The 27,187-nt window shown below is 40.7% G+C and overlaps 1 protein-coding gene across 7 annotated transcripts in view; it reads left to right on the top strand.

Annotated features, from left to right (window-relative positions):
* Positions 1–27,187, top strand: part of PPP3CB (protein phosphatase 3 catalytic subunit beta) — a 1,778,441-nt gene that overhangs the window by 1,285,010 nt on the left and 466,244 nt on the right. For all 7 annotated transcript variants that reach the window (XM_044056087.1, XM_044056085.1, XM_044056086.1 and 4 more), the window contains exon 9: positions 9,763–9,888. In XM_044056087.1, the coding sequence (XP_043912022.1) occupies positions 9,763–9,888 (126 nt within the window). The remainder of the gene's footprint in view (positions 1–9,762; positions 9,889–27,187) is intronic.

Here is a 27,187-nt window from a genome sequence, read left to right as displayed (position 1 = left end):
GGCTTTCGACACAATACCCCACTCAGGTATCGTCGAAAAACTCATCAGCTTAAATGTAAACCCATACATCACAAGATGGGTTGCAAACTGGCTAAGTGACAGAACCCACAGGGTCAGAGTTGCTGGCGCCATGTCAGACTCAAAGCCTGTCACAAGTGGGGTCCCACAGGGCTCAGTCCTGGGCCCACTCTTGTTCGGCATCTACTTTTCTGAAGTACAAGCAAACACAGGAGGGGTATGGCTGACAAAGTTTGACGATGACTGCAAACTGGGCGCCATAGTCGAAAACACATCTGACACAGATATCCTTCAGAAGGGTCTCACAGAAACGGGTAACTGGTGCCAGAGCCATGGCCTAAAGTTAAACGCCAAGAAATGCATAGTCATACCCTTCGGGAAAAACAAGGTTACCCCTAGCTACCATATAGGTGGCAATCCACTGAGCACAGAAGAAGTTATCAGAGATCTGGGGACTCAGGTTGACAGTAACCTATTGTTTGACACTCACATTGCTAAAGTAGTTAGGAAGACCTTCTACATTGCCCACCTGATCATGAAGGGATTCACATCTAGATCAAGGGAGGTCATCGTCCCCCTGTACTCATCACTCATCAGACCAATGATTGAGTACAATGCTCCATTCGGAATGTATCTGACCCGACACCTGCAGCAGCTGGAAAGGCCCCAAAAGTTCCTCACCAAAAGGATAAAGGGTCTCAAAAATATGTCTTATGCTGCCAGACTGAAAGAACTTCAGCTCTATTCAGTCGCTTACCGCCTGCTCAGAGGTGACCTGTGCCTGACATACAAGGCCATGTCAAACCGAGATTTGATGAACATGCTTCACCTCAAAAAATTTAGATCCCTCAGAACTACAAGGGCGGGAGACTTAAACCTTGACACGGTCATTAATAGGACATGCTGGAGGGACAGATTCATCACCCAAAGACTCCCTATGCTGTGGAACAAAATCCCGGTATATGTGAGGCAGAGCACCTCGCTGGCCATGTTCAAGAGAAATCTTGACCAATGGATGGGAGATCGCAGATATACCCCAGGGATTACCTCAGTGTCTCTGCTTGACAGAGGCACAGCAAAACAATGGGCATAGTTTTCTTCAAACTAAAGGGGTGGCGAAAGCCACAAAAACTCTGGGCTAGGCTTATAAATGCCCTGGGGCAGATAGCCTAGTACGAACCTATGAACCTATGAACCTATGAACATCTGTCAACTTTCCTTCTGACTGTGTGTGTGATAGGCTTTTGATTCCTTTCAGACACATTTTTTCTGAGGACGTGCTTAGGGTACTGCAGAAGGCCAGAAAACCCAATACTACAAAATCATACTTATGTAAATGGAAGAGATTTTCTATTTGGTGTCATTCACACATCCTGGTTCCACTGTGTGTGGATGTTCCATTGATTCTTTTATACATGTGTGAGTTGCTTCAGTGATGAATTGGCTTACTCCTCTGTGAAGATTCATTTGTTAGCCATTTCTCCCTGTCTGCCTTTGTCTCCCCCTTTGGCTTCTAGGTTGGAGGTTAAATTCTTTCTCAAAGGTGTCCATCACATTAGACCTCCCAGAAAACCTATACCTTCTCCTTTATCTGTAAACTTTGTTTTGTAGAAGCTAACTGTGGCTCCATTTGAGATTGCAGCTGCAGTTTCTTTGCAGCACTGTAATTGGAAAACAGTTCTCTTGCTAGCTTTGACATCTGCCAGAAGGGTTTCTGAGCTGCAAGCCTTAATGGCTTCCCAACATTTTCTGATTTTCCATAAGGACAGGGACTGTTTGCATACTTAACCCTTCCTTTATGCCCAGTGTTGTGAACAAGTGGTCTCTTAATCAATCTGTTCATTTGCCCACCTTTTTTCCTTCTCCACAATCTTCTAGTGAAATAATTTTACACTCCTTAGATGTGCAAAGGAGATTAGGAAATCTGATCAGCTTTTTGTTTCTTTTCATCCCTGGGCTCTGGGATTGCCGGTTTCCGAGCAGACTATTTCCTCTTGGATTTCGAAGGCTATTTCTGTTTTATGTTTCCCATGAGAAGAGCTTCCCTTTTCATGTTAAGGCTTATTCTACTAGGGCTGTGGCTTCTTCAGGTGCTTTCTTTAAGGGTTTGGATACTAATTCCATTTTAGAAGCAGCTACTTGAACTTCTGTACACACCTTCACCAAGCATTAAAAATTGGATGGCATCTCCAGATCTAGAGCTGATTTTGCTAGAGCCATGCTTCATGGTTTTCTAGAGAGCTCTTCTGGTTCTTTCTCCTCCCAGGTTTCCTCCTAAGCTTTGTTACTCTCCCTCATGTAAAGAATACTGCAACATCAGAACAGAAGGATATAGAATAGTTGTGTAAAATCTTACCATAACCATAGATGTCCTTCTCTTCTGTGTTACAGTATTCTATCCCTCTCTCCTTCCCCCTGGTTCTTGCTTTTGTTCTGGATGTCTGATAACCTTCTTGTTTTCCTTAGGCTGACATTCATCCTGGGGCATTCAGTTCTGAGGACTGTACGTCCAGACATCACTTTTATGGCTGATGTTTTCCTAAGCCATTCATGTGATGTCTCATGTACTAGTATTACTTAAAAGCTTGTGTATACTGGTTGGACGTCAGGCTGCCCAAGGTGGAGGATTCCCTCATGTGAAGAGTATGGCAACATAGAAGAAAAGGACATTTGTGGTTGTGGTAAAATTTTACACAACCATTTTTTGTGTCTCCACACAGTTTTATTTTCTGTCTGTTAACCCCTGGTAGAAGACTGATCCATAGTGTCAGTTTTCAAGTTCAGCCCAAGTGGACACAATAGGTAGAACACACCGACTAGAATATAAAGTAAAAAGATCAGTTGTTAAAAAGGCAATCAGCTCTGTTTTTGTACTACTGTAGCATACACACTGAGTGCAATAATAAGATAAGTTGAAATTTCATATTTATGAAAATTATACAAGTAATTAAAAAGGGAGTGCAGGTGTGAAGAGGGGGACAAGCAGGTGAGCATGACAGTGGAAAGGAGGAAGGATACAAGGTGAGATGATGCATTTTATATACATGTGACCAGGTAAACAGTTATAATACATTTGGCATTGTATTCCCAATGGAATTAACATAGCATTCTATCACTTAGTATGTGTTTGTATATGTGCATTGCTTTATATATAAAATATGTAATTTATATGAGACCTACAACTGTATATCCATATAAAAATGTGTTTGTTGCAGAGTTTAACTGGGGTGGAGCACTGATCCCAGTGGATCAATATCAGTATCAGCTCAGCATGTGAACACACATCAAGTGGAAAAAATAGAAATACTTTATACAGTAAAAGAGCACAGTAAAAACTAAGGTATAGTTAATACAAAATAGAAAAAAAATGATATAATAAGGTAGTCAGCAGAAACCACTATGTATAATATTTACATTAATTAGAGTAGTGACATATTAAGTGTTAGAGAAGAGATGCTGTAGTGAAAATGATAGGCAGCAGGAGTCAGTAATTAGGGAGACAGACAAATAATGTCAGTGACTGTCAGGTAGCATGCTAACCTTTAGTGCTGTAAGATTAGAAGGCTGTTGATTCTATTACCACTTCATGTGATGGGGGAGTTGTCAGTGCAGTGGTCTTGCTGCATTTGGTGTGTGTTTGTGTGTGTGTCCGTGTGTCTGGGGGGGTGCTCTGAGCCAACCGTTTCGGTAGCTTTGATTTCCTGTTCTCATTGCAGCAGTTTTGTGGAGAAGTGGGTAAAGCAACATGCCTCACTTATGCATGGGGTGTGTGTGTGTGTGTGTGTGTGTGTGTGTGTGTGTGTGTGTGTGTGTGTGTGTGTGTGTGTGTGTGTGTGTGTGTTTGTGCTGGTCAGAGTGTAATTAACAGCACATTTTCCAGCTGTGGATGATCATTCATTCTCACTGTACAGATTGTAAGTATTGTCTGTAAGCCTATACTATACTAATGCTCTGTAATGTAATAACACTGTACATACACTTGACTATAACGTTTGTAATCATATATCATATGTACTTCATATCTGTATTAATACCCTGTTAACCTTTCTGGTTTATACTTTTGATTGTTAGTTGTTCTATAGTCTGCAACTATTTGGAGCTTTTCTCTCCAGGACTCCACTGAAAATGGACACCAACTGTCCAGCCAGACTATCATGGTAAACAAATGTTAAATAAATAAATCAGACTGCTGAGAAGGCGATGAACAGCAGGTGTCATAAGACTAGGTTTGCAGGCAAGTGTAGTGACATTGAGCAAACAGCTTTGACCACATTAACCGTGCATAATTCTTTTGTGAAGGATAGGACATTGCATCATGGTTATCCTGTACTTGTGTATGTTGGTGTTGTTTCAGAACTGTGGAGCAAAGCTGCACTGACACCTGCTTACTGCCATGCTCAGGAGGTCACCTGTGTAAGTGCAATGGACTGGCTGCAGTAGCCATAGTGGGTGTCCTAAGCTGATATTCGTCAATCACTTTGGTCTGCTTTAGCTATTACAGTAGTGTTTTGCAGAGAGGTGGGAAAAGCCTCATGATTCACTGGTACCTATGTCTCTAGTGCAAACAAGTAAACTGTAAATGGTTCATCTCCCAGGCCCATGCTTACATTTATCAAGGGTATCAGAACTTGTCAGAGATTTGGGATGTATGGCTAGGCTTTAAAAGGCCCTTGTGGTTGCTAGCCTAGTAAACACCTATGAACCTGTGTTGTGTGGATTTGTTTGATTGGGTGGCTTTGTGTTTGTAGGGAGTCAAGGGGTGTCTCTGTAAGTGCGGTGTGAATGTTATGCATAGTAAAATGGAGAAATTAAGAGTAAAATCATGTTCAGTGTGGCCCTAGCAATTTCATTATTGCGTAGTTAAGATATATACATTGTACTGTGTTTGCCAGTACATTGTTAGTGAGTGCCCTGTTTGGAGTATGGTGTTTGTTGCTACAACTGTTGGTACTGTGTCAATAAATGTGTCATGAAGTATGTACATGTCTGTCTGATTTGGGGTAGTTGTAAAGTAGGAAAGAAGAGTAGGAGTGATGGGTTGCTTATCAGCATACCTCTCAAGTGTCCCTAATTCTGGTTTATACTTTTGCTTTGACGTCCTGCAATTTGCAATGCTTTTTGACAAAGGTGTTGTATTATCTTCAACAGATGACATTTATGACAAAACCTTTTTCTTCAAAAAATGAATGCTAATTCATGTTCTCTTATTTTGCAGGCTTGTTAAATTAGTAATGTTGCTATATGAAACCTTTCTCCAGGAAACTGTTGCTGAGAAGATGTGAAATATTCTTACAATTAGGACAGCTGTTTAATCTTAGCCTCACCTCAGGATACGTACCCAAGGAGTGGCGCACGGCGACTGTGGTCCCACTTCATAAGGGCGGTGCCTGCACCGACCCTGGAAATTACCACCCCATTAGCTTGACAAGCCTTATCTGCAAAGTCATGGAGAGGATCATAATGGAACTCATAAATAAAGACATAGGGAACTTGCAGACTTTGGATCCAACCCAGTTTGGCGTTGTCAAAAGCAGATCCTGCCTCTTAAACTTGGTTGACTTTTTCGAGACAGTCACCAAGGCCATTGATGAGGGAAAGGCAGTCCATACAGCCTACCTCGACCTGGCAAAGGCCTTCGACACAATACCCCACTCAAGTATCATCAAAAAACTCATCAGCTTGAATGTAAACCCATACATCACAAGATGGGTTGCAAACTGGCTAAGTGACAGAACCCACAGGGTCAGAGTTGCTGGAGCCATGTCAGACTCAAAGCCTGTCACTAGTGGTGTCCCACAGGGCTCAGTCCTGGGTCCACTCTTGTTCGGCATCTACTTTTCTGAAGTACAAGCAAACACAGGAGGGTTATGGCTGACAAAGTTTGCAGATGACTGCAAACTGGGCCATAGTCGAAAACACATCTGACACAGATATCCTTCAGAAGGGCCTCACAGAAACGGATAACTGGTGCCAGAGCCATGGCCTAAAGTTAAACGCCAAGAAATGCATAGTCATACCTTTCGGGAAAAACAAGGTTACCCCTAGCTACCATATAGGTGGCAATCCACTGAGCACAGAAGAAATCATCAGGGATCTGGGGACCCAGGTTGACAGTAGCCTTTCGTTTGACACTCATGTTGCTAAAGTAGTTAGGAAAACCTTCTATATTGCCCACCTGATCATGAAGGGATTCACATTTAGATCAAGGGAGGTCATCGTCCCCCTGTACTCATCACTCATTAGACCTATGATTGAGTACAAAGCCCCGTTCGGAATGTATCTGACCTGGCACCTGCTGCAGCTTGAAAGGCCCCAAAAGTTCCTCACCAAAAGGATAAAGGGTCTCAAAAATATGTCTTATGCTGCCCGACTGAAAGAACTCCAGCTCTATTCAGTCTCATACCACTTGCTCAGAGGTGACCTGTGCCTGACATATAAGGCCATGTCAAACCCAGATTTGATGAATATGCTTCACCTCAAAAAATCTAGATCCCTCAGAACCACAAGGGCGGGAGACTTAAACCTTGACACGGTTATAAATAGAACGTGCTGGAGGGACAGATTCATCACCCAGAGACTCCCTATGCTGTGGAACAAAATCCCAGTACATGTGAGGCAGAGCACCTCGCTGGCCTTGTTCAAGAGGAATCTTGACAATTGGATGGGAGATCGCAGATATACCCCAGGGATTACTTCAGTGTCACTGCTTGACAGAGGCACAGCAAAATAATAGGCATAGTTTTTATTCAAACTAAAGGGGTGGCGAAAGCCACATAACTATGGGCTAGGCTTATAAATGCTCTTGGGCAGATAGCCTAGTATGAACCTATGAACCTACGAAATATACAACAGAGAGGAGAAACATAAAGCAATAGCAACAGAAAGTAGTGGATCACATAAGAGATTGAGAGGTTATCATTAAGAAGAAACACTGTGAACAGTTTCATTGTTATGTAAAGCTCTGTATGAAGTAACAGTTTAGGTCACGCTGTAACAGGATTACTATGCAAAGACAACCATGCGTGCAGCCAGAATACAATGTTCTTTGTGTTTCACTGTTGCAGTCATCACACTAGGGTTATCTGCCTGTAAGTAGCCCTCAGTCGGCCCAAATACCAGAGTCTTGTGATTTCTGCGTCGGATGCTGTCGCCTCTTCCATGACGTCAGGTCATCAGAGGTATAAAACATGCAGCCAACACCATTACATCAGCTTTCCTTGCCAAATGAAGCCTGAAGCAGAAGCAGTTCGCAAGTGCCAGTCGGTTGCTACCTGAAATTTTCGTTATTTGAGTTTCAGACCTGATGTCTTCTAAAAGCTAAGCACACTGTTGGGGATCCTCTTTTCTTGCTCTAACCCATATCAGAAAAAATTAATAATTGTCTTGCCTGTGGAAAGCAAATACCTCACAGAGATTTCATTCTTACTGCGTCACCTGTTTAGGCCCAGACCACGAGGTTCCTCGCTGTCGGATTTGTGCCCTGTTCAACGCCCAAATTATTCATCGTAGGGCTATTTTTGTCACTAAATTCTTTCGCTCTTGTTCTCCATTTTCCAAAATGGTTTTGATAAGCCATCCAACTACTGATCTTCCAAAAAAAAACATAAGGATAAAGACAGAGACAGACCGCATAGGTCCAAAACTGCCGACGACGCTTCTGTTAAGCTAGTCGCCAGTCTGCTGGTACTCAGTGAGGCGCTTTCACAGCCCCTGGTACCCGCTTCTACAGATTCGCAGGCCTCTACTGAGACCCATTCGGAGTCCGGTATGCTGTGAGATGATTCTTCCCCTGTGGAACCTGAAGATGTCTCTACCTTGGATGGGTCTGGAGCTGCTGTGCAGGCACCGGCTTCTGAGGATGTATTCAGGCCTTCCAATGTTCATATTGAACCGACTACTTTGTTTCAAACTAAAAATACTGAATTTCTCAGGCCTAGAGTTCACACTGCGCCTAGGAAACTGATGACCAAAGCGCATTCTCAGGCCCCCATGGCCTCACCTAAGTCACAGCCCATGAATCCTGGATCAAACCCACGGTCTGCTGTCTCATCCTGAGGGACTGATTCACCCCAGTTTCCACAGCCTCAAGGTCACAGCTTGTTTTCTCCACTTCCGATGATTGCCAGGCTACCTGATATTTCATCCCATGTTCGCGAGATTCTTCTGGCTTTGCACAAACCTTCCACCAGAAAAATTTAATTCTAGTAAGTGGACTAGGTTCTTTAGATGGGCCAAAGAACATAAAATAGATCCCTTTTCCATGCCTATTCAGAAGATCTTACAATACCTGACTACCCTATTGCATGCAGGAGCTTCAGCATTGACAATTACAGTGCATTTAGCAGCTATTGCAAATTTTCACAATGGAATTGACAATTCATGTATTATGTCACACTGACTGTGCAAGACCTTCATGAATGTATTATTACATATTAAACATCTGATCAAGCCTCCTATAGAGCCATGGGACTTGACTTTGGTGCTTCAGTTGTTAACAAGTCCTCCCTTCGAGCCTTCTAACTCCTGTGATATAACATTTTTGTCTTGGAAAACTCTGCTTCTAGTAGCCCTTACCTTATTAGCGAGAAGAGTATCTGAGTAGCAGGCCTTGAGTGTCAAGAGACCTTACCTGATTTTTCTTAGGGAAAGTGTGTCCCTACGTACTGACCCCTCCTTTTTGCCCAAGGTAATTTCTGGGTTTTCCATTAATCAATCTGTTGACCTACCGGTTTTCTTTCCTCACCATTCAAATAGAAGGGAATACCTTCTGCATACCCTCGATGTTCATAGGCAACTTTGTTTCTACTTGGACAAAACTAAATCTTTCAGAAAAACGGATCAATTGTTTGTGACCTTTTCAGGACCCAGATTTAGTAAGCCTGTTTCCCAAATGACTTTATCTTCTTGGCTCAGAAACGCCATTACTTTCATCTGTCATCAGAAAAAAGTGTCCTTACCTTCAAAAATGAAGGCTCACTCTACTAGATCGATGGCTACTTCAGTGGCTTTTCATTCCAGAGCCTCTGTGGATGATAACTGCGCAGCAGCCACTTGGGCAAGACCTCATACTTTTATCACTTATTACAAATTGAATTTGGCCTCCAGGGAACGAGCATCTTTTGGTTCTATGGTGCTCAGGGATGTCCTTCCTTAGAGCCACCCAGGACTCAGTCCTAGCAGTAAGGAATGAATAAAGATTTACAACATCAGATAAAGAAGTTATGTCTTACTATAACATTCCATCTGTGTTGTAGATCTTTATTCATTCATTACTTCCCGCCTTCCTTCCCCCTGCCTGGACTCCTGGTGGACTTTAGGATTTCCTTATTAGTTAAGGTATCTGCTCAGACAAAGCCTCCTACTATCACTATTATTACTTCTATACTATAATGGCGGGCAAACTTAATCTGAAGAGACTATAAGAGGGGCATTGTGGTTAGGTCTTAGCTGAGAGTTTTTGGCTGGTGCAAGCTTGGTAACGGCCATGTCGGTTCCAAGGACGGAACTTAAGTCCTAGCAGTAATGAATGAATAAAGATCTACAATACAGATGGAACATTATAGTAAGACATAACTTCTTTTTATATCTCTGTACCACACCAGAAGGCTTAAGCAAGGAAGGCAAACAAAATTCTTGTATTTCATTTTGCAAGCTTTGCATTCATATTTGTCCTTGTATGTCTCAATATTTTCTGTTCTCTTTCGTGGAATAAAGCTGTCATTTTACATTTTTTTGTTTCCCCAGCTGCTGTTTTGAAGTATGAAAATAATGTAATGAATATACGACAGTTTAATTGTTCTCCCCATCCTTACTGGTTACCAAATTTTATGGATGTCTTTACATGGTCACTGCCATTTGTTGGCGAGAAAGGTATGTATTTTTCTAAGTCTGTGGACAAAAGAGTTTTTTTATTGTTTCAGAGTAAATTTTGTTTTATAGACGATGTTCTGAATGAAAAAAATGACATAAAATGAAACTATGGAGAGCTGTTGATAGTTGATTGATTAGATATTTGACTTGTTACACTGTAGGACTTGGACTGAAGATGTGAGTCAGTTTATTCCAAGGAGCAGGAAGAGGCTGTCTTCCATTGGTGATCTCTGCAATAGACTAAGGATCTTGGGTCTCTGTAAGGATATCTCAGCAGTGTCAAAGTTGATTGAAGGCTTCAGCAGTTATTTGTAATGTACAGAAATTATAACCAATAAAATATAGTTTTCCTCATCATCTTCCAATGCATTAAAAGCCATTTTGGCACAGTTAGAAAGAATGGACAACTTCCCAGAATTTTTGTGTGGGCAACTGTGTCCCCTGTACCCCCATATAACCATAGCTCTCAACCTTCAGTCTCCACAGTGAGGAACTCTACCTTTCATAATGTGAAATAAATAGGCAAAATATGGAACACTTGGCAAAAACTTCAACTAGGAAGCTCACAGTCTAGCTTTTACCTTAGAAAAGGTTCAGCCGATGAGTTACTGTGATTCAAATATGATTCAGTATCATTTGCCATGGTTATTTGTTTAAAAAAAAAAAAAGGAGTAAAAAAAAAAAACTCTGCTTGGTCTGGAACAAGGTATCTTTAAGACTCAAAATGAGGGCTCTTCCTCATAATGACGTACCATTGAGAGGTATGCATTGAACAAATTTTGAAGTCACCAAAAGTCTGGAAGATCTGTATAAATCATTGACAAGTTTTCTGATCAGTCTCTCATTCCTGATTGAATAGGATTTACTGTATCTGGATGCAACTAAACAATCAGAACCAACCAAGCCAGTTAGTTACTCTTGCCCCACTGTTAAGAATTTGTAGTTTTATTTGGATGTGCCTGTGCAGCACACATGCATCAGGTTTCAGAATGTAAAAATCTGGAGATAGGGTGTTAAGATGATTATCTTTACTAGTCGCAGTTTAGGTAGGCTTGGTAGAAATTTTACCAACTAGATGCTAGCCTGGACAGTGTGCCTTAAGTAGCTTCATAGGAGAAAGGTTGTAATGTGCTCTATAATGGAATTTTTTGTCAGGATAACACTCAAATAGTTTTTCTGATCAAAAAATATCAAATGCAGAGTTTCTATTAAACTTTAGTATCTACTAGCTGAAGTATGTAACAGAGATATTGAAAGGAATTATTGCATTGAAGTGAAAAGCGCCACTGGCAGTGGGATGATCTTATTTATACATTGTCTGCATCATAACTGGAATGTTGAATATATTTTCTTACAAAGGAGCAGGAAAGTTGTCAAAAATTGTCTACTGGAAATGATGACTGTAAGCAACACTAGTGTATTTGTCTGCTTGCTTCTGTTGAACATTTTGAATAGGAGTGATTCAAGATTATACACTTTTCACATGACTTCTAATATTGCTGCCAACTAAGAAGCATGTCAGCTAGAATTTTTCCAGTAGGAAAAACAAGAATTGCTGAAAACAACCTGTAAAAAGTCAGTTTGGTGACATACAAACAGAATAAATTTCAGCTAGGAACTGAATGTAACCCAAAGAAAAAATGTGGTAGAAAATTAGAAGAAGTGTAGAAAAATAGAGAAGAGAAAGTTGTGCTGGATAAGGAATCAGCAGAGATTCAGTGTAAAAGAGACCAGTGTGCCAATGCAAGTCATGGCTTTCAACAGCTTAGAAGAGAATTTTTCTCAGATACACTCAAGTTGTTTTTTTTTTTTTTTAATAAGTGAATCTTAGAAATGGCTGTACGTTGATCAACAGCTTATTTTCAGCTCTCCTATTGTGAAAACAGAAACTTAGAAAAAAAAGCCAGTGAAATTGTCATTTTGGGTAAAATTCAGTTAGTGGCTATTAAGCACACTGCCTGAATGCCAGCAAAGAAGAAATTTAGAGAAACTGAACACAAAAATACAACATTTAAATAAGATAACTAATTCAAACAACAAGACAATGAAATGATTAAGTTAAATTAATTAATTAAAGTTTTCTGGTCCATGTCACCATTAAGTCCATTAGGTACAAATATGCCAGATATAATAAACATTGCTTCTGAATACTGATGAGTTATAAACTACGACATTTTAATAAATAGTTTTTATATTTCCAAGTTGTCATTTTTGCTGGTTTCATCTTATTATTGTTGTCATTATGGCAAGAAATTTAGAGAACCTGAAAGAAAGTCAACTAGAAAAGGTGAAGAGAAAGCACTGACTGGAAAGATTCTTGCAGTTGTTCATCAAAAGCAGTTCAAGCAACAGTTTTGATAGAAGAGGTGGCTTCTAGTAGTTTTAAGGAAAATAAATCAATTGTGAAATCAGAGGTGATTAAAATAAATGAAACCTAGAATAAATATATAAACTCAAACACCAAATAGGAAAGCTTGGGAAAAGTAAAACAAGTTTTAATTAGCTATTCAGATGAACTGATAAAACTGGAAGAAGTCAGAAGCTGACATGAAGAAAAGGCTGACTATGAGTTTTTTTCAAGATGAGCTGTTTTAAAAAATCGTACTGTTTAGAAGGCAGAACATGCAGAGAAAACCAGAGAAACTTTAAGGAACAGACCTTATTAATTTTAAAAAAGCACAAATAAGCAACTGGACTGGTGTTCTACAGCAAGATTTGTTAATTGCAAGGTCAGTTGGTGTGCATGCTCCAAAACTTCCCATAAGAAAGCAGCAAAGACCTATGTTAGTAAAGATGCAATCTTGCCAGCAGAAAGGAAGAGTATTAAAAATTGGAGTTGGCAGAGTGTTTGTGGAATATAATCACTCACTACATACCAGGCAGAAGACAAGCAAATTTATCTCAACAAAGAGAAAATGTCAAGAGACAAGTGTGAGCTTCAAGCTGCTGTGTCCATCTGTCTTTAGAATATTTTCTACAGGTGAATAAAAGTCAGTTTTAGATTAAAAGGGTGGTTGCCAAACTTAGGGAGCCTGTAACAAGAAAAAATAGCCTTAGATCCTGTATAGGTTTTAGAGATATTTTTGAAATTTTATAAAAAATGTGTGTAAAGCAGAGAAATGTGAAAGTCAAGAAAGTGCACAAACAAATTGAAATATTTATGGAAGACTTAATTATGCCAATGTTAGAGATGGATGAGGCTTAAGATGTAACCATTAAGATAGGAAGGGATGAGATAAAAACTTTAATATATAATCAATCTTCAGGAAAGTCTTCAAGAACAGGTGGTATTTCTGTGGAAGTTAGGGAAGAAAGTGATACAGATCAGAAAGATTTTCTTTGACAGTTTTCGGAAAATGAGGGGAAGCATCAACATCTTGAGGAAGAAAACTGTGGTGGCTGTATTGCCTAAGAATGGTAAAGACCCATCAGTGTGAGCTTCATCCAGACCCATTTCAATTTTAAACTATGATTATAAAGTGTTTCTGTCTTATCTATAATAGCTAAACGAATGGCAAAGGTGTTGCCAAAATTAACAGTTATGAATCAATGTGGTTTTGTGGTGGGGAGGCAAACATTTGACAACATTAATAAAACAATGATAATCCAGTGGGAAATGGAATGAAAGACAATATCATTACTGTTGGTCGGTTTTGATGCAGAGAAAGCATTCAACAGAGTAAGATAGGATTTTATGAGTAGGGCAATGCAAGCATTTTCATTCTCTGTAATGTAACAGAGGCAAAAATTAAAGTGGGATGGTTCCTCTCTGATATGTATTGTCTGAACAGATGAAACAGGCAGGAATGTCCTCTTTTCCCTTTATTTGACCCATCATGTGAGCTTCATCCAGACCCATTTCCGTTTTAAACCATGATTATAAAGTGTTTATGTATTTACTAGTTAAAAGAATAGCAAAGGTGTTGCCAAAATTGATAGCTATGGATCAGTGTGGTTTTATGGAGGGGAGGCAAGCATTTAACAACATTAGTAAGACAGTGATGATCCAGATGGAAGCAGAATGCAGCTGTTGGTGATGGGTGTTGATACAGAAAAAGCTTTTGGTGGAGTTAGCTGGAATTCTATGAGTAGGATAATAGAAGCATTTGGGTTCCCTGATACAATAATAAGGTTAGTTAGGAAGAAATATGAAAGATTGGAAGGGAAGAATTAAAATGGGAGGGTTCCTCTGTGATAAATTGTGTTTGAACAGAGGAACCAGGCAGAAGTGTCCTGTTTCACCTTTATTTGCTTTATATTCTGACCCACTTACAAAGAAAATAAGGGGCTAAGAAATGCAAGGATGTGATTGGTATGGTAATCAGGAAAAGCTGACTTTATTTGCAGATGATATTATTTTGTACCTGATAAACCCAGAAAAGGACATCTCAGTGTTGTGGAGCATTTTGAAACAACTTTGTCTTTTTGGGATTTATTTTTTTATATTTGTTTACCGGAGTTGTGCATTGATCTCAGTGAACCCTTTGCAGGCACAGCCCAGTATATAAAATTAATGGAGATAAAACAATGGCTATAGCTGTAAGTTATGTACTCACAGACAAATTGGTTCAGCAATACCCATATTTATGGGGAAAAGATAAAGTGAAGTATTTAGGAGTATGGATTAAAAAGGCTTCTGTTATGGTAGATAAAGATATGCGAGAAGAGAATAAACAAAAGATAATACAAACACTGAGAAAGTGGAAGTTCTTGTTTATGGATATGGAGAGCAAAGATGTAAGCAGTGAAAATGTTTAGTCCCTTTAATTTTTTTATATGGGTCAGGCATATTTTTTATTAACAAGAGAAGGTGTGGACAATAATTAAGAGTTAAAGGAATTTATAGAAGGTAAGAGGGCAAGAGTTAAGTGGGTTAAGCTGACCCTTCCAATAGAAAAAGGTGGTTTAGGATTATCTAATTTGAAGGAATTTTTTTAGAGCTGCACTGTTAAGGCTCATATACATAACACAAACAGAAGGTTATAATTCAAAGTGGAAAGGGATTATGATGAAGGGGGAGATTTCAAGAAATAAGGACAGAGTGGGATTTTGGATGCAGATCCTTAAGGAGAATAATTATACATAATAATATATTCGCAGAGTAGCAGAAAGTATTGTAAGAACTAAGCGAGCACGTGAAATGAGATGTTGCCAGTAAGGATGACTGCAAGTAGGATTACAGAAAATAAGCAAAAGGAGACTGGAATTTATTGGAGAAAACTGTCAAGGGAACCAAGGTACTGGGAGCGAATAAGTAGAGAGGGGAAGGTAATAGAGTGGGTGAAGCCAAGAAGACGTTTGGATTGCAGGCTAGAGAATGCCTTCTCTACCATCGATTGATATCAGTGTATAGGCAAAGAGAAAAGGATAAGGGAATATTAAATGAAAGAACAGCACTGGTTGGATTTTTAGTCAAACATAGCATAGAGGCTGCAGTTAAAAAAGGGGTAATTAGTAGGGCATATAAAATATTTCATGATAGATATAAGAATCAATCAGAGGAGGTTAAAAAAGATTTGGGAAAAGAGACTGGGAAAGCAATCTACGAGAGGAACAATGGGAGGACATTTGTATGGTTCCTAGGTGTGAGACAGTCCATAAGGTTTAGGATTTTTGCTTGGAAGTATTTCCACAGGTTTTTTTTTTTTTTTACCTTAAGGAGAATTTAAATAATTTTTCCTCTGGTAGATAGCAAATGCTGGAGGTATGATGGGGAAGAAAGACGCAACTGGGAACATGTTTTTTGCTAGTATAAGGATCTTGCCAGATTATAATGATTTCCTGTAGAATATTCTGTGAGAAATATTCGGGGAGCGTATGGCTGTAACTAAGGAAATTAATCTTTTGAGCTGGTATACATAATCTGTATTACCTAGACATAGTAAGGCTTTATATTTAATTTTGTTGGCTGCTAAAATATAATTACTATAAATGGAAATCGAAATCAAAACCGACTGTATTTGAAGTACTGAATATTGTAAAAGAGATAAAAAGATGTTAAACTGGAGCTTTAGAAAAGCGAAGGAGCAAATTACATATCAGTAAATAGAATTTGTAGGAACAATACATAGAGAATAATGTTCGAAATTAAGAGTAAGGTTTAAAGGAAGGCAGACTTGAAAAATGTATGTAAAAAAATATGTAATGTATGCAAATTAATAATGATAATAATAAAATAATAATAATGAAGTTTTTTCTTTTCTTTTAATGTATTTGTGCCTGTGTCTTAAGCGTTAATTTAATAAAGATGAAACCCTAGGGGAGCACATTAAATCAAATGAAGGGAAAATGGAAAAAATAGGGAAAGCAATGGATAATTGCCTTGATGTATTGGTCAAGCTGCCAATGTCAGAAATGGAACTTCTCAAACTGAATAAGGGGAGAGAAAATGAGGCATCTCAAATTAAATTGTTCCAACAATGGTTGATTTGGAAAACAGAGCAAGGAGGGACATTTGATGTTTACAGCCATCCCCGAGAAGCTGAAGGAGCAGATTGTATAAACTTTATAAAGACCAATATTAGCAAATGGACTTATTTTCCACAGTAGGACATACTGTTAGAGAGGACACATTGTGTCAGTGTTCCAGGAAGTGTTTTAGAAAAGCAACCAAGACCTGTAGTTGTGAAAATATAAACATACAAACAAAAGGCAATTTTAAAATGTTCCCATCTGCCATACTTTTTAAATTGGAGATACGAGTATTTGTAGCAAATAGGTGTTCAACATGCACCACACAGAAGGAACAACTTTATTCTAGTCATTAGTAAATGTTGGCGAGCTGGAGTGAGGTTTAAACTGTGGTATCCTGCAGTATTTAGATTGTTGTTGTTTTTCCTGGAGGCTTAAAATTATTTATGGAAGCTGACCAGACTATGGAAGGAATTAAGCAATTTAATGAGTGGTATCCTGCAGTATTTAGATTGTTGTTGTTTTTCCTGGAGGCTTAAAATTATTTATGGAAGCTGACCAGACTATGGAAGGAATTAAGCAATTTAATGAGCAATAACTGAATAAAGAGGGAATGTAGTCTGGCTGTAAAGATCTTAGCAAGCATTGATAACCAAAGAGAAGGATACCAGTGAAATCCTTAACTTTGATCCAGAGGAAAATGGAAAAAGAAAGGACAGCATAAGATAGAAGAAATTTAAAGTCTAACCAGGTGCTGGTGGTGATTGAAGGTGAGCTGTCCAAGTAAGACTGAGGCACAATTGGGTTTGTAACATAAGTTGAAATAAAGCATGTTATTTTGAATAATAATGCACTCACAACTACAGTTTAACTTGAGGGGATAAAATATGATTGTATTTTATTTGCTTTGAATTACAATGTCCTGGAAAAAATATGATTGGTATGGCTGATAAAAACATGTAAATGCAGCTGTTTATTTATGTAAGTAGAGAAAAATTGGCCTATATTTGAATTAAACATGAATATTAGAAGTATTACTAGTCTGTACTTGGGGTAAATAAAATTGTGCTCCTGTGTGAAATGTTATGTTCCAACAAACTTACAAAACAAAAAATAAACTGAAAAAAAATGGAAGGTTCATTATAACTGTTTAATACAAACCTGATGAGCACATTCATCTGATTAAAATTCAGTGGACTCCATCAGATAAATTTCACAGTCATGATTCACGTTTTATAAGGGGTTCAATTAATTGTACAATCACTTTGCCTCTAATTTAGTCCAATAGATAAAGCAATACAATATAAAATCAGCATACAAAATAAACCAGCACCATATAAAATAAACCAGCACCATATACTGCTTCGTAAAACCCATTAACCCTTAACTCTATCCTAGGTCCTCTCCTTTTCTCCTTCTTTACTAATCTACACACAGCTATTCCACATGGTTCTATAATGCAGTATGTAGATGATTGTGTCTGTGCTGCCACTTCTCTGCCAGCTCTTCATTCTCAAACACAGGAATCGTTCACTTCTGTTTAAACATGGTTAGCCAATCCCCATCTAATCCTGAACCCAAACAAAACTAAATTATTACTGTTTCTCCCCGACAACTTATACAGAGCTTCTTGGAGTGGAGATGGACAATAACCTAAAATTTGACTTACATATCTCCCTAACAATAAAAAAGGTTCCTGGCCAAAATGGCCAAAATTACATTAGCACAAACACATCTGCTCTCCACTCTACTATGTGCCTCTCCACTTTTAACTAATCTTAAAAAAACTGACCTATCTAAGCTAGAAGCATGGTATAATAAATTTGATGAGTTTGCATCTGACTGCCCATATAGAACACATCATTGTACAGCTTTAAGGATACTAGACTGGCTTGAACTTCCCAACATTATTCTTTACAACCAACTCACAAAATCATAACATAACCAAACAGAATTCCTGCACTACAAAATCTCATCCTTACTTACAGTTCCAGCAGACCACTTCATTCTAACAATAAGAACTTGATCATTGTCTCCAAGGCCAACAACACTGCAGGAGAATCTTTATTTTCCAGCTATGTATCTCATGTATGGAACTCCGTTCCTAACTCCATTCTCTCAATCTCATCCACTAACCACTTTAAGCCATCACTTTAAAGCTTATCTAAAAAATAAGTGGCCATGTTCCTGTACTAACCCCTCATGAATGCTCTGATAATTCACAGTATACCCCAACCATATCCAACTTCTTCCCTTGTGTTTAATCTTTTATTCCTACTGGCCTGTCTTAACCTTATATCTTGACGTAAGTCATAGTTTACAAAATAGTACTAGCTATGTTCAAAGTCTAGGTTTTGTTGTCATGATGTAGCAAATTTGTATTTTCTTATGTACACTACATTTTGTTTACTTTATAATTTACTGATTATTGTAATTCATACATTAAAATATACTGTTACTCATGGAGCTTCTGTGATCTGACCTTTCCTGGAGCCATCTGTATCGAATCTCGCTACCATCTCTGAGTGGACTGGCTCTGAGCACATCGGAGCCAGCTGACTTTTGGAGTTGTAGCATTGGTACCAGATTCAGGGTGTTGGAGTCGACATCAAGGTTGTTGGAGCCATCTCTGCCCCTCAGAGACTCTTTGCAGAACAGTTCAGCTCCGATTCCTACCTCAAGTGGTTTGCCTTCAAATCAAAAGAATTCACAGTCCGGAAGCATGTCTTCTCAGAGCTGTTGGCCTTTTTCTCTCCAAGGCACTCTGCTTTTAGAGGCAGTGGAGAGAGTTTTTTTTCTGCTCCAAGAGAAAGGATGTAGTCACCCTCCTTGGCTTCTACTTCCCTGACCCAGTTGTCTTTGCATCTTGAGCCTCCACTTACTGCACCGCAGAGACATCCAGCCCAAAGTCACTAGGATACCTAGCAGGGTATATTGATATCTTCTAATACTTCTCTGGAACATCCTTCCAAAGAAATCCCTAGGAAGAAAAAGTGAAAAAGGAGGCACTTAGACTTTCCTCATGAGTCTGTCACGGAGGATATTGACTTCAGTGAGGGAGAAGGGTCCCCAAAATCGCCACCTGATGCCATCTCCTGTGGGGACATTCTAGAGATCCTCAAGCAAAGGAGTGACTGGTCTGCTGACAACCCTTCTGAGGAGTCAGTATTCCTGGAAGCCTTTAGAGCTGGCCCACCTACTTTGTGGGTGACTCTGCCCACCCACAAGCTCATTGATTTGATCTCTTAATGGGCATGAAAGGAACCTGATTCCATTGAGCTGATCCCCAAGAGAACAGACAGGATCCTGGCACCACCTAAGGATAGGGAACTTTGGAACAAGGGAGTACCAGTTGATGCCATGGTCGTAGCGGTGGCCATAAAAAAGGGACTTGCATAACAAAGTTCCTCTGTTCACCCCCGCTAACAGGGAGTCTAGGGTGCTGAACAGATTTGGGAAGCGTCTATATGCTTCAGTGACTTTTGCACTTCAGTTGCTGAATTGTTTGTCATGCTTCACTAGACTCTAGAGGGATTTGATTAAAGAACTTACCAAATCCCTCTCTGGGACCATTACCTCTGAGGCAGAGAGCTCAATTGCCTCACAGTTGGCTACCCTACAATCTATTTCAAACTTGTCCATGAGGCTCATCTTCCATACAGATGAAGATACCTCAAGGGCAGTGGGGTTCAGGCATTTTCATTAGGAGGCATGCCTGGATGCGCCTGTGTGATTGTGAGGAGCCCTTCAAGTCTTCCTTCAACAGTGCTCCATTTGATGGAAGTTCTTTATTTGGCCCCAAGGTTAAAGACGCACTATCCAGGTGTAAGCAAGAAGGTAGAACCCTGTCTGCTCTGGGCATACTTTTTTCAACTCCTCAAAGTACATTTTCTAGGAATCAACAAGATGGTTGAAAAATGTGGTTCAAAAAGTCCCAGGGTCCCTTCCAAGATCCACATGGAGATGAGTTCCCCCCTCTGCCCCTGGGGGAACTAACAGAAGACATCACCCAAGCAGCAGAGGAGGTTCACAAAACCAAGGATCTAAAGATAATTTCTCTGACAGATCCTACCAGTGCTCCTGAAAGGATGCCAATTGTCCACCTCTGGAGGCAGTCAGGGGTCATTTATCCCTGCACCAGAGAGCCTGGCTAGAGATTACAAAAGATTCATAGGTGCAGAGGATTATTTCCAGAGGTTATATAATATCCTTTTCCCTACCCCCAAACAGTAAACACAATTCCCAATGTTCCACCCAGTCAGACAAAAGGAGCAGCACTAGAAATAAAAAAAGTTGCTAGAAAAGGTAGTCATCCAGGAGGTCACCCCAGAGCAGAAAGAGTCCATAATTTACTCAAGATTCTTTTTATTGCCAAAGAAAACAGGGGACTAGAGACCAGTTTTGGATCTCAGCAGTCTGAACAAGTCAGTTCAGTACATGACATTTAGGATGGTCATGTTTCGGTCCATTCTGCCTTTTCTGCACAAGGGCAACAGGATGCATGCTGTTGTATAAAAATGAACAGATGATCCAGAAGATGCCTCCACTTCCACCTGGGAGAAAGTCATTACAAGTTCAGAGCCCTGCACTTTGGTCTCACCACAGCAGGGTGTTCATCAAATGCATGGCAGTAATGGCAGCTCACTTGAGACTGCTAGGATTCCGGGTGTTTCCATACTCGGACAACTGGCTTGTAACCGCTCAAACCAGGCATCATCTGATCAAAGCACGAGATTATGTACTCCAGCTATTCTCTCACCTAGGAATTACTGTCAGTCACAACAAATTTAAACTAGAACCAACTCAAATATTGGAGTTCGTTGGAGCTTTGTTCAACATGGTATCCTTGACAGCTTCCCTTCCATAACCAAGGTATAAACCATACTATTTCAGGTCAAAAATAGCATTCAGAGTTCTTTTCTCTCAGCTCAATTGATCCTTCAGGGATTGGAGTCAGTGTCTGCTGCAATAGTTTTGGTTCCACTAGCAAGATATCACATGAGATTTCTTCAGTGGACCCTAGCAACTAAGTGATCTATTCTTCACCAAGCTTTATCCACCCAAATCAAGATAACTCAGGCTTGCAAAAATTACCTCCTTTGGTGGATTTACTCTGATCAGACAATGCAAGGTTAGCTCTTCATTCTCCCTCAGCCAAAGGCCATAGTTACCACGGACACTTCCCAAATAGGGTGGGGGCACTTCTTGGGAAAGACAGATGTCCTTCTATTCAGTGTTGCAGTGTTCTTTACATATGGGATTGTATTTCGCCCTACGACCCGACGTCCAGCCAGTATGCAAAAGCTTTTAGCTACTGCCAGTACATGGGACATCATGCTTCTGCTTTGACAATGTCAGCCATAAAAGGACATCCGCATGTACCAGCCTCAGAAATTTTCTGCTGCCATTTGGAAGGCTGACTCCTCTGTACGGTCTGCAGTTGAATTTTGTGTGTTTTGCTACCAGCTTCAGATAAGTGCCCCATTGGGGATTTATTTTCTTGTTACTGCTGTCTGTTTTTGTTCATGTCATCCAGGAAGGGCAAGTATAGGTGTGGAAGGCAGATTCCACATAAAGATAGTCACTACCTCTGTCTTTTCTGTTTCGGGTCTTGTCATGACTACCAATCCTGTTTTCATCTGTCAGGCCTTTGTGCCTAAGACGTTGCATAGCCGGCTGTTGGCTGTTAATCTGCATCTTGAGAATCAATGGCTTAAACTTTTGGCTAAAGATGTTATGGAGGGTTCCGGAGTTCTTTTAGCTGAGCTGAGTTTAAAGAGGAAGGTAAGTAAGCAGAAACCGGAATCCTTTTTCTGCTATGCCTTCCACCTCGGATGTACCCCTTGAGGTTGGTGAAGACCAGGTGGTACAGTCTAAGGGCAGGTCTCCTTGTTCAACAGATACCCCCAGCACATCTGAGGCAATGCAGACGTCCATTTCGGGCGATATGGGGGAACCGTGGCTTGTTGTGCTGGAGAACTCCAGCAATGTTTCTGCTGCGACTAGGGATCCTTCCTTAACTGCATCGGCCGTTAGGCCTATGACGGGCTCCTCTTCCTTGTCCCTTCTCACAGAAAGACACGTGAAGAAGAAACAGAAGACCAGATATTCCAACATACCTTCTTCTCCTCAGTTAGATTGGGATGCTTTTTCCCAGGGTCTGATTAAGGCATTGATGGCCTTGAAGCCTACTTCCTCAGCTTTTTGTACTTTCTATCTGTTTCAGGCTGCTGGGTCTCAGGTGCTTGACACTGATTCTGAGGATTCTTCCTCTAATGATGACTTCCTGGCATATTCCACCCCGATTATGTCACCTGTGGAATATGCATCCCCTGAGGAGGAATCCAATGGAGGGGATTCCCCTCAAGAAGAAATTTCCTTTGGTGAGACTATTAATAAAATGAGGGAATTCTTCAAATGGGATTGTTCCCAGATTTCTGAAAAACAGAAGAGGTATTATGACCTCCTTCAGATGTACCCTCTCCCTCTGCAGTTCCTCCAGTCCTTCCAGCTTTCTTAGATGCATTTGCTTCTTCCTGTAAAGTTCCAGACTTTCAGCCTCCCGCTCCCAAGAGGCCTGACAGATTTTATAAGGTACCAGATGATTGCATGTTTCTTTGTAAGTGTCCTTCTGGAGATCCAGCTGTGGTTTGCATAGTTTCAGATAAGTCTTCCCATTTATCTCCTTCTGCCAAGCTTCTTCCATCTGTGAGACTGGGTAAAAAGGGGGTAAAAAGGTATATTTTTCTTCCACTTTAGCTATTAGCTACCAGACTGACATGTCTAGGTACTCCTTAGCTTTGCTTTCTCAAGCTTCACAGGCCTTATTTTCTTTGCCAGAGTCTGAGATTAAAACACAGGTCATGTCTCTTTTGGCTGCATCCTCTCAAGTAGCTAGATATTCCATTAAGTACAGCTGTGATGCTGTTCAGGCATCGTCTAGAGCTGCTGCTTCTGCCTCTGTTCTTAGAAGGCATTCATGGCTGAGACTTCAGTCATTACCAAATGATATTAAGGCAAGATTATTAGATGCTCCTTTGGACAAGTCTGCCCACTTGGCTCTGTAGCTGCAGACTTATTTAAGGCTCTGCAAGAATAGAGAAGGAGCTTCAAGACTTCAAACACCTGTTTGTTTCTCTGATCCCTACTTTTCATAGAAACGTCCCTGTCAAGACTTCCTTTGTTATGAGACCTGCTCGTTTCTCCTTTATTTTCCCTTCTGCTCCTAAATCTAAGAAGTTTACCAGAAGATTCCCTCATTCGAAAACATCTTCTGCAGTCCCCTCTTCTCAGCAGTCCTTTCAGGCCAGACCCGGTTCTCTGTGACTTCCAACTTTCTCTTCCAAGTCATACACCTCTTTCTCTTCACCTTTCCCTTTATTTTCCAGCCTGGGCAAGGATCACTCAAGACACCTGGGTCCTGTCCATAATCCTAAAAGGTTATTTTCTGACTTGGAAGAATCTCCCTCCTTTTGTGGGAATTAGTCTCCCTCCAATCAGTTGCACCTGTTTCCAGAACTCCTTTCTCAGTTGAGGTCTCAAGGCACCATTCAGACTGTCCCTTTGGATCAGAGAGGCAAGGTTTTTTACTCAAGAATGTTCCTGGTTCCAAGAAAGGATGTCACTTGGAGACCAGTTCTAGATCTCTCCCACTTGAACACTTTCCTGCAAGTACCTTCTTTATGGATGCTGTCCCTGCAGAAATTTTCCCCTCAGTCTTTCATGACTTCCTTGGATCTCAGAGATGCTTATCTGCATATTCTCATCCATCCTCTATACAGGAAATGTTTACGTTTCTTGGTGAGTTCTTTGCACTATCAATTTTTTGCCTTACCTTTTGGTCTCTTCACTGCCCCAAAGGTATTCACAAAGTGCCTGGTCCCTGCCATTGCCTTCTTAAGGATCCATGGTGTTCAGGTTTATCCTTACCTGGACAAGCTTCTATTCCTAGCAAGCAACAAAGATCTCGTCTCAAAACCTGTAGAAGACCACTCATCTCCTTCAAAGCCTGGTTTCACAGTTCATTTAAAAAAATCCAGTTTGACTCCTTCTCAGGATCACATTTTCATGGGGTGTAGGTTCAGGACAGACTTGATAGTGTTCCTACCAACAGACAAGGTTCAGTCTCTCACTTGTTTCATAGAGACCCTTCTGACTCTTCCTTCCATCTCAGCCAGGGATTTCCTAAGTCTTATAGGATTCATGACTTCCCAAATTCCCATGTTAGCTTTTGCAAAACTTCATATGAGAACATTTCAGTGTTTTTTTACAGACTACCTGGTCCAGGCATGCTCATCCACTACATGTTATGATTCCTCTTCTTCCCTGCTTGAAAACAGAGCTCCTCTGATGGATTCAGAAGTTCTCTATGAATGAATCCAGGCCTTCCTCTTTGTTTGCCCCAGCCTTCTCAGCCACTTTTCACAGACATGTCATACATGGGCTGCGGGGCGACCTTTGTGTCCAGGATGGTTCAGGGTATTTGGTCTCCATCTCAGAAGAGGGTGCACGTCAACATCAGAGAAATGAGGGCTCTGCTACTAGCTTTGCAAACTTTTAATTTTCTCTTCCAGCCAGGTCCTGTGAAGATCTTTACAGACAATACCATGGTCCTCTGGTACATAAACAAGCAGGGGGGCACCAAATCTTACTTTCTCTGTAGGCTAGCTAACAAGGCATGGGAATTGGCCATTCAGTACAAGGTCATTCTTCATGCTGTTTACTTACCCTCTACTCAAAACTCTGTGGCAGATGCATTAAGCAGGTCCATGACACGCTCCCACGAATAGATGCTTCACAGGGATATGTTCCTGGACCTGGTTCATCGGTGGGGTACTCCATATTTGGACCTGTTTGCCTCCCCTCAAAACAGACAACTTCCTCTCTTTTGTGCCAGGTTCCACATCCTCTGGCTTGGAATCTCATGGAAGGGGATGTTTATGCATTGCCCCCCCCTTCCCTCTCATACAGAAAGTTGTGCTGAAGATTCAGCAGGACAAGCTGAAAATCTTCTTGGTGACTCCCTTTTGGCCAAGACAGCATTGGTTCCCTCCTCTTCTGCAGTTAGCCAAGGGTCATCACCACAAGTTACCTCACTGGTTGGACCTACTCAGACAGGGCAAGGGGTCCCTGCTTCAGCCACATCTGTCAACATTACAGCTGACCTTGTGGGTGATCAACTTCTGATCCCTTTCAGACACCTCAGGATGTGCTTGAGATTTTGCAGGAGGCCAGGCACCCAATACAAGAAAGTCTTATATTTACAAATGGAAATGATTTTCTGTCTGGTGCTTTAAAAGAAGTCTAGATCCACTTTCTGTGAACATTCCAGTAGTACTCGCTTACCTGTGTGAACTACTTAAATGTGTTTTATCATATTCCTCAATGAAAGTCCACTGCTCTGCTCTTTCTGCTTGTCTGCCACTATCACCTGCTTTAGCTTCCAAATTAGAGGTTAAACATTTTCTCAAAGATGTCCTACATATTAAACCCCCAAGGAAACCAGTACCTCCTCCTTGGAACCTTAATTATGTTTTCGAAAAGCTAACTCTGCCCGCCTTTTGAGTTTGCAAGTTCTGCTTCTGTGAAGTTTTGCACTTGGAAAACTGTGTTCCTGGTTGCCTTGACCTCTGCTAGGAGGGTTTCTGAGATACAGGCTTTGATGAGAACTCCACCTTTCTTGGTTTTCCACAAGGACAGGGCTGCTTTGCAAACCAACCCTTCTTTCATGCCTAAGGTGGTGAATGACTTGTCTTTTAATCAATCTGTCCAACTGGCTACCTTTTTCCCCTTCTCCTCAGTCCTCTAGTGAAAAGTTTTGCATACGCTAGCTGTGCATAGGCAGCTTAGATTTTACTTGGATGAGACTAAAGCTATCAGGAAATCAGATCAGCTTTTTGTGTCCTTTCATCCCAGGACTCTGGGTCTGCCTATTTCTAAAGAATTTCATCTTGGATTTCTAAGGCCATTGTGTTTTGCTATGATTTCCATAGTAAGTTCATAGGTTCTTACTAGGCTATCTGCCCTAGGGCATTTATAAGCCTAGCCAGAGTGTGTTTGGCTTTCGCCACCCATTTTAAATTAATTTTGCTATGCCCTTTTTCGAAGTTAGTATACTGTGCCTCTGTCTAACAGTGACACAGAAGTGATACCCGGGGTAAACCTACGATCTCCTATCCACTCATCAAGATTCCTCTTGAAGAGAGTCAATGAGGGACTCTGCCTAACCTGGGCTGGGATTTTATTCCAGAGTGACGGGAGCCTCTGGGTTATGAATCTGTCCCTCCAGCATGTCCTATTTATTTCAGTGCTGAGGTTCAAGTCTCTCGAGCGCGTAGCTCAATGGGATTTGGATTTTCTGAGGTGCAGCATGTCCATTAATTCCGGGTTGGACATGGCTTTATACGTCAGGCACAGATCGCCTCTGAGCAGGTGGTATGCCACTGAGTTTTAAGTCCTTATCTTCTTCTGTTAGAGCCCATTCCACTATATCTGTGGCTTCTTTGGGAGCTGCTTTAAGGGTCTGGATACTAATTCCATGTCGGAGGCTGCTACTTGGTCTTTTGTGCACACTTCTACCAAACATTACAAGTTGGACTCTCTTTCCAGGTCCAGAGCAGGGTTTGCTTGGGATATTCTTCAAGGGTTTGTACAGAATTCTTCCTTGCAGTCTTCCTCTGCTCCTTCCACCTCCCAGGGTCCCAGTTGAGCTATGGCACTCTCACATATGTAAAGAATACTACAACATTCAATAAAAGGACAGAATGGTTGTGTAAGATCTTACCATAACCATAGATGTTCTTCTCTTCTGTGTTACAGTATTCTGTCCCTCCCACCTTCCCCCTGCATCTTGTCACTTCCCTGGATGACCTGTTATTTTCCGTAGTAC

This window comes from Protopterus annectens, chromosome 14.part0 (assembly GCF_019279795.1).
Source record: "Protopterus annectens isolate FY-2018-M chromosome 14.part0, PAN1.0, whole genome shotgun sequence".
In the NCBI taxonomy this organism is placed as follows: Eukaryota; Metazoa; Chordata; order Ceratodontiformes; family Protopteridae; genus Protopterus; species Protopterus annectens.
Note: the sequence above shows the minus strand (reverse complement) of the source record. Positions and strands in the feature narration are given on the sequence as shown.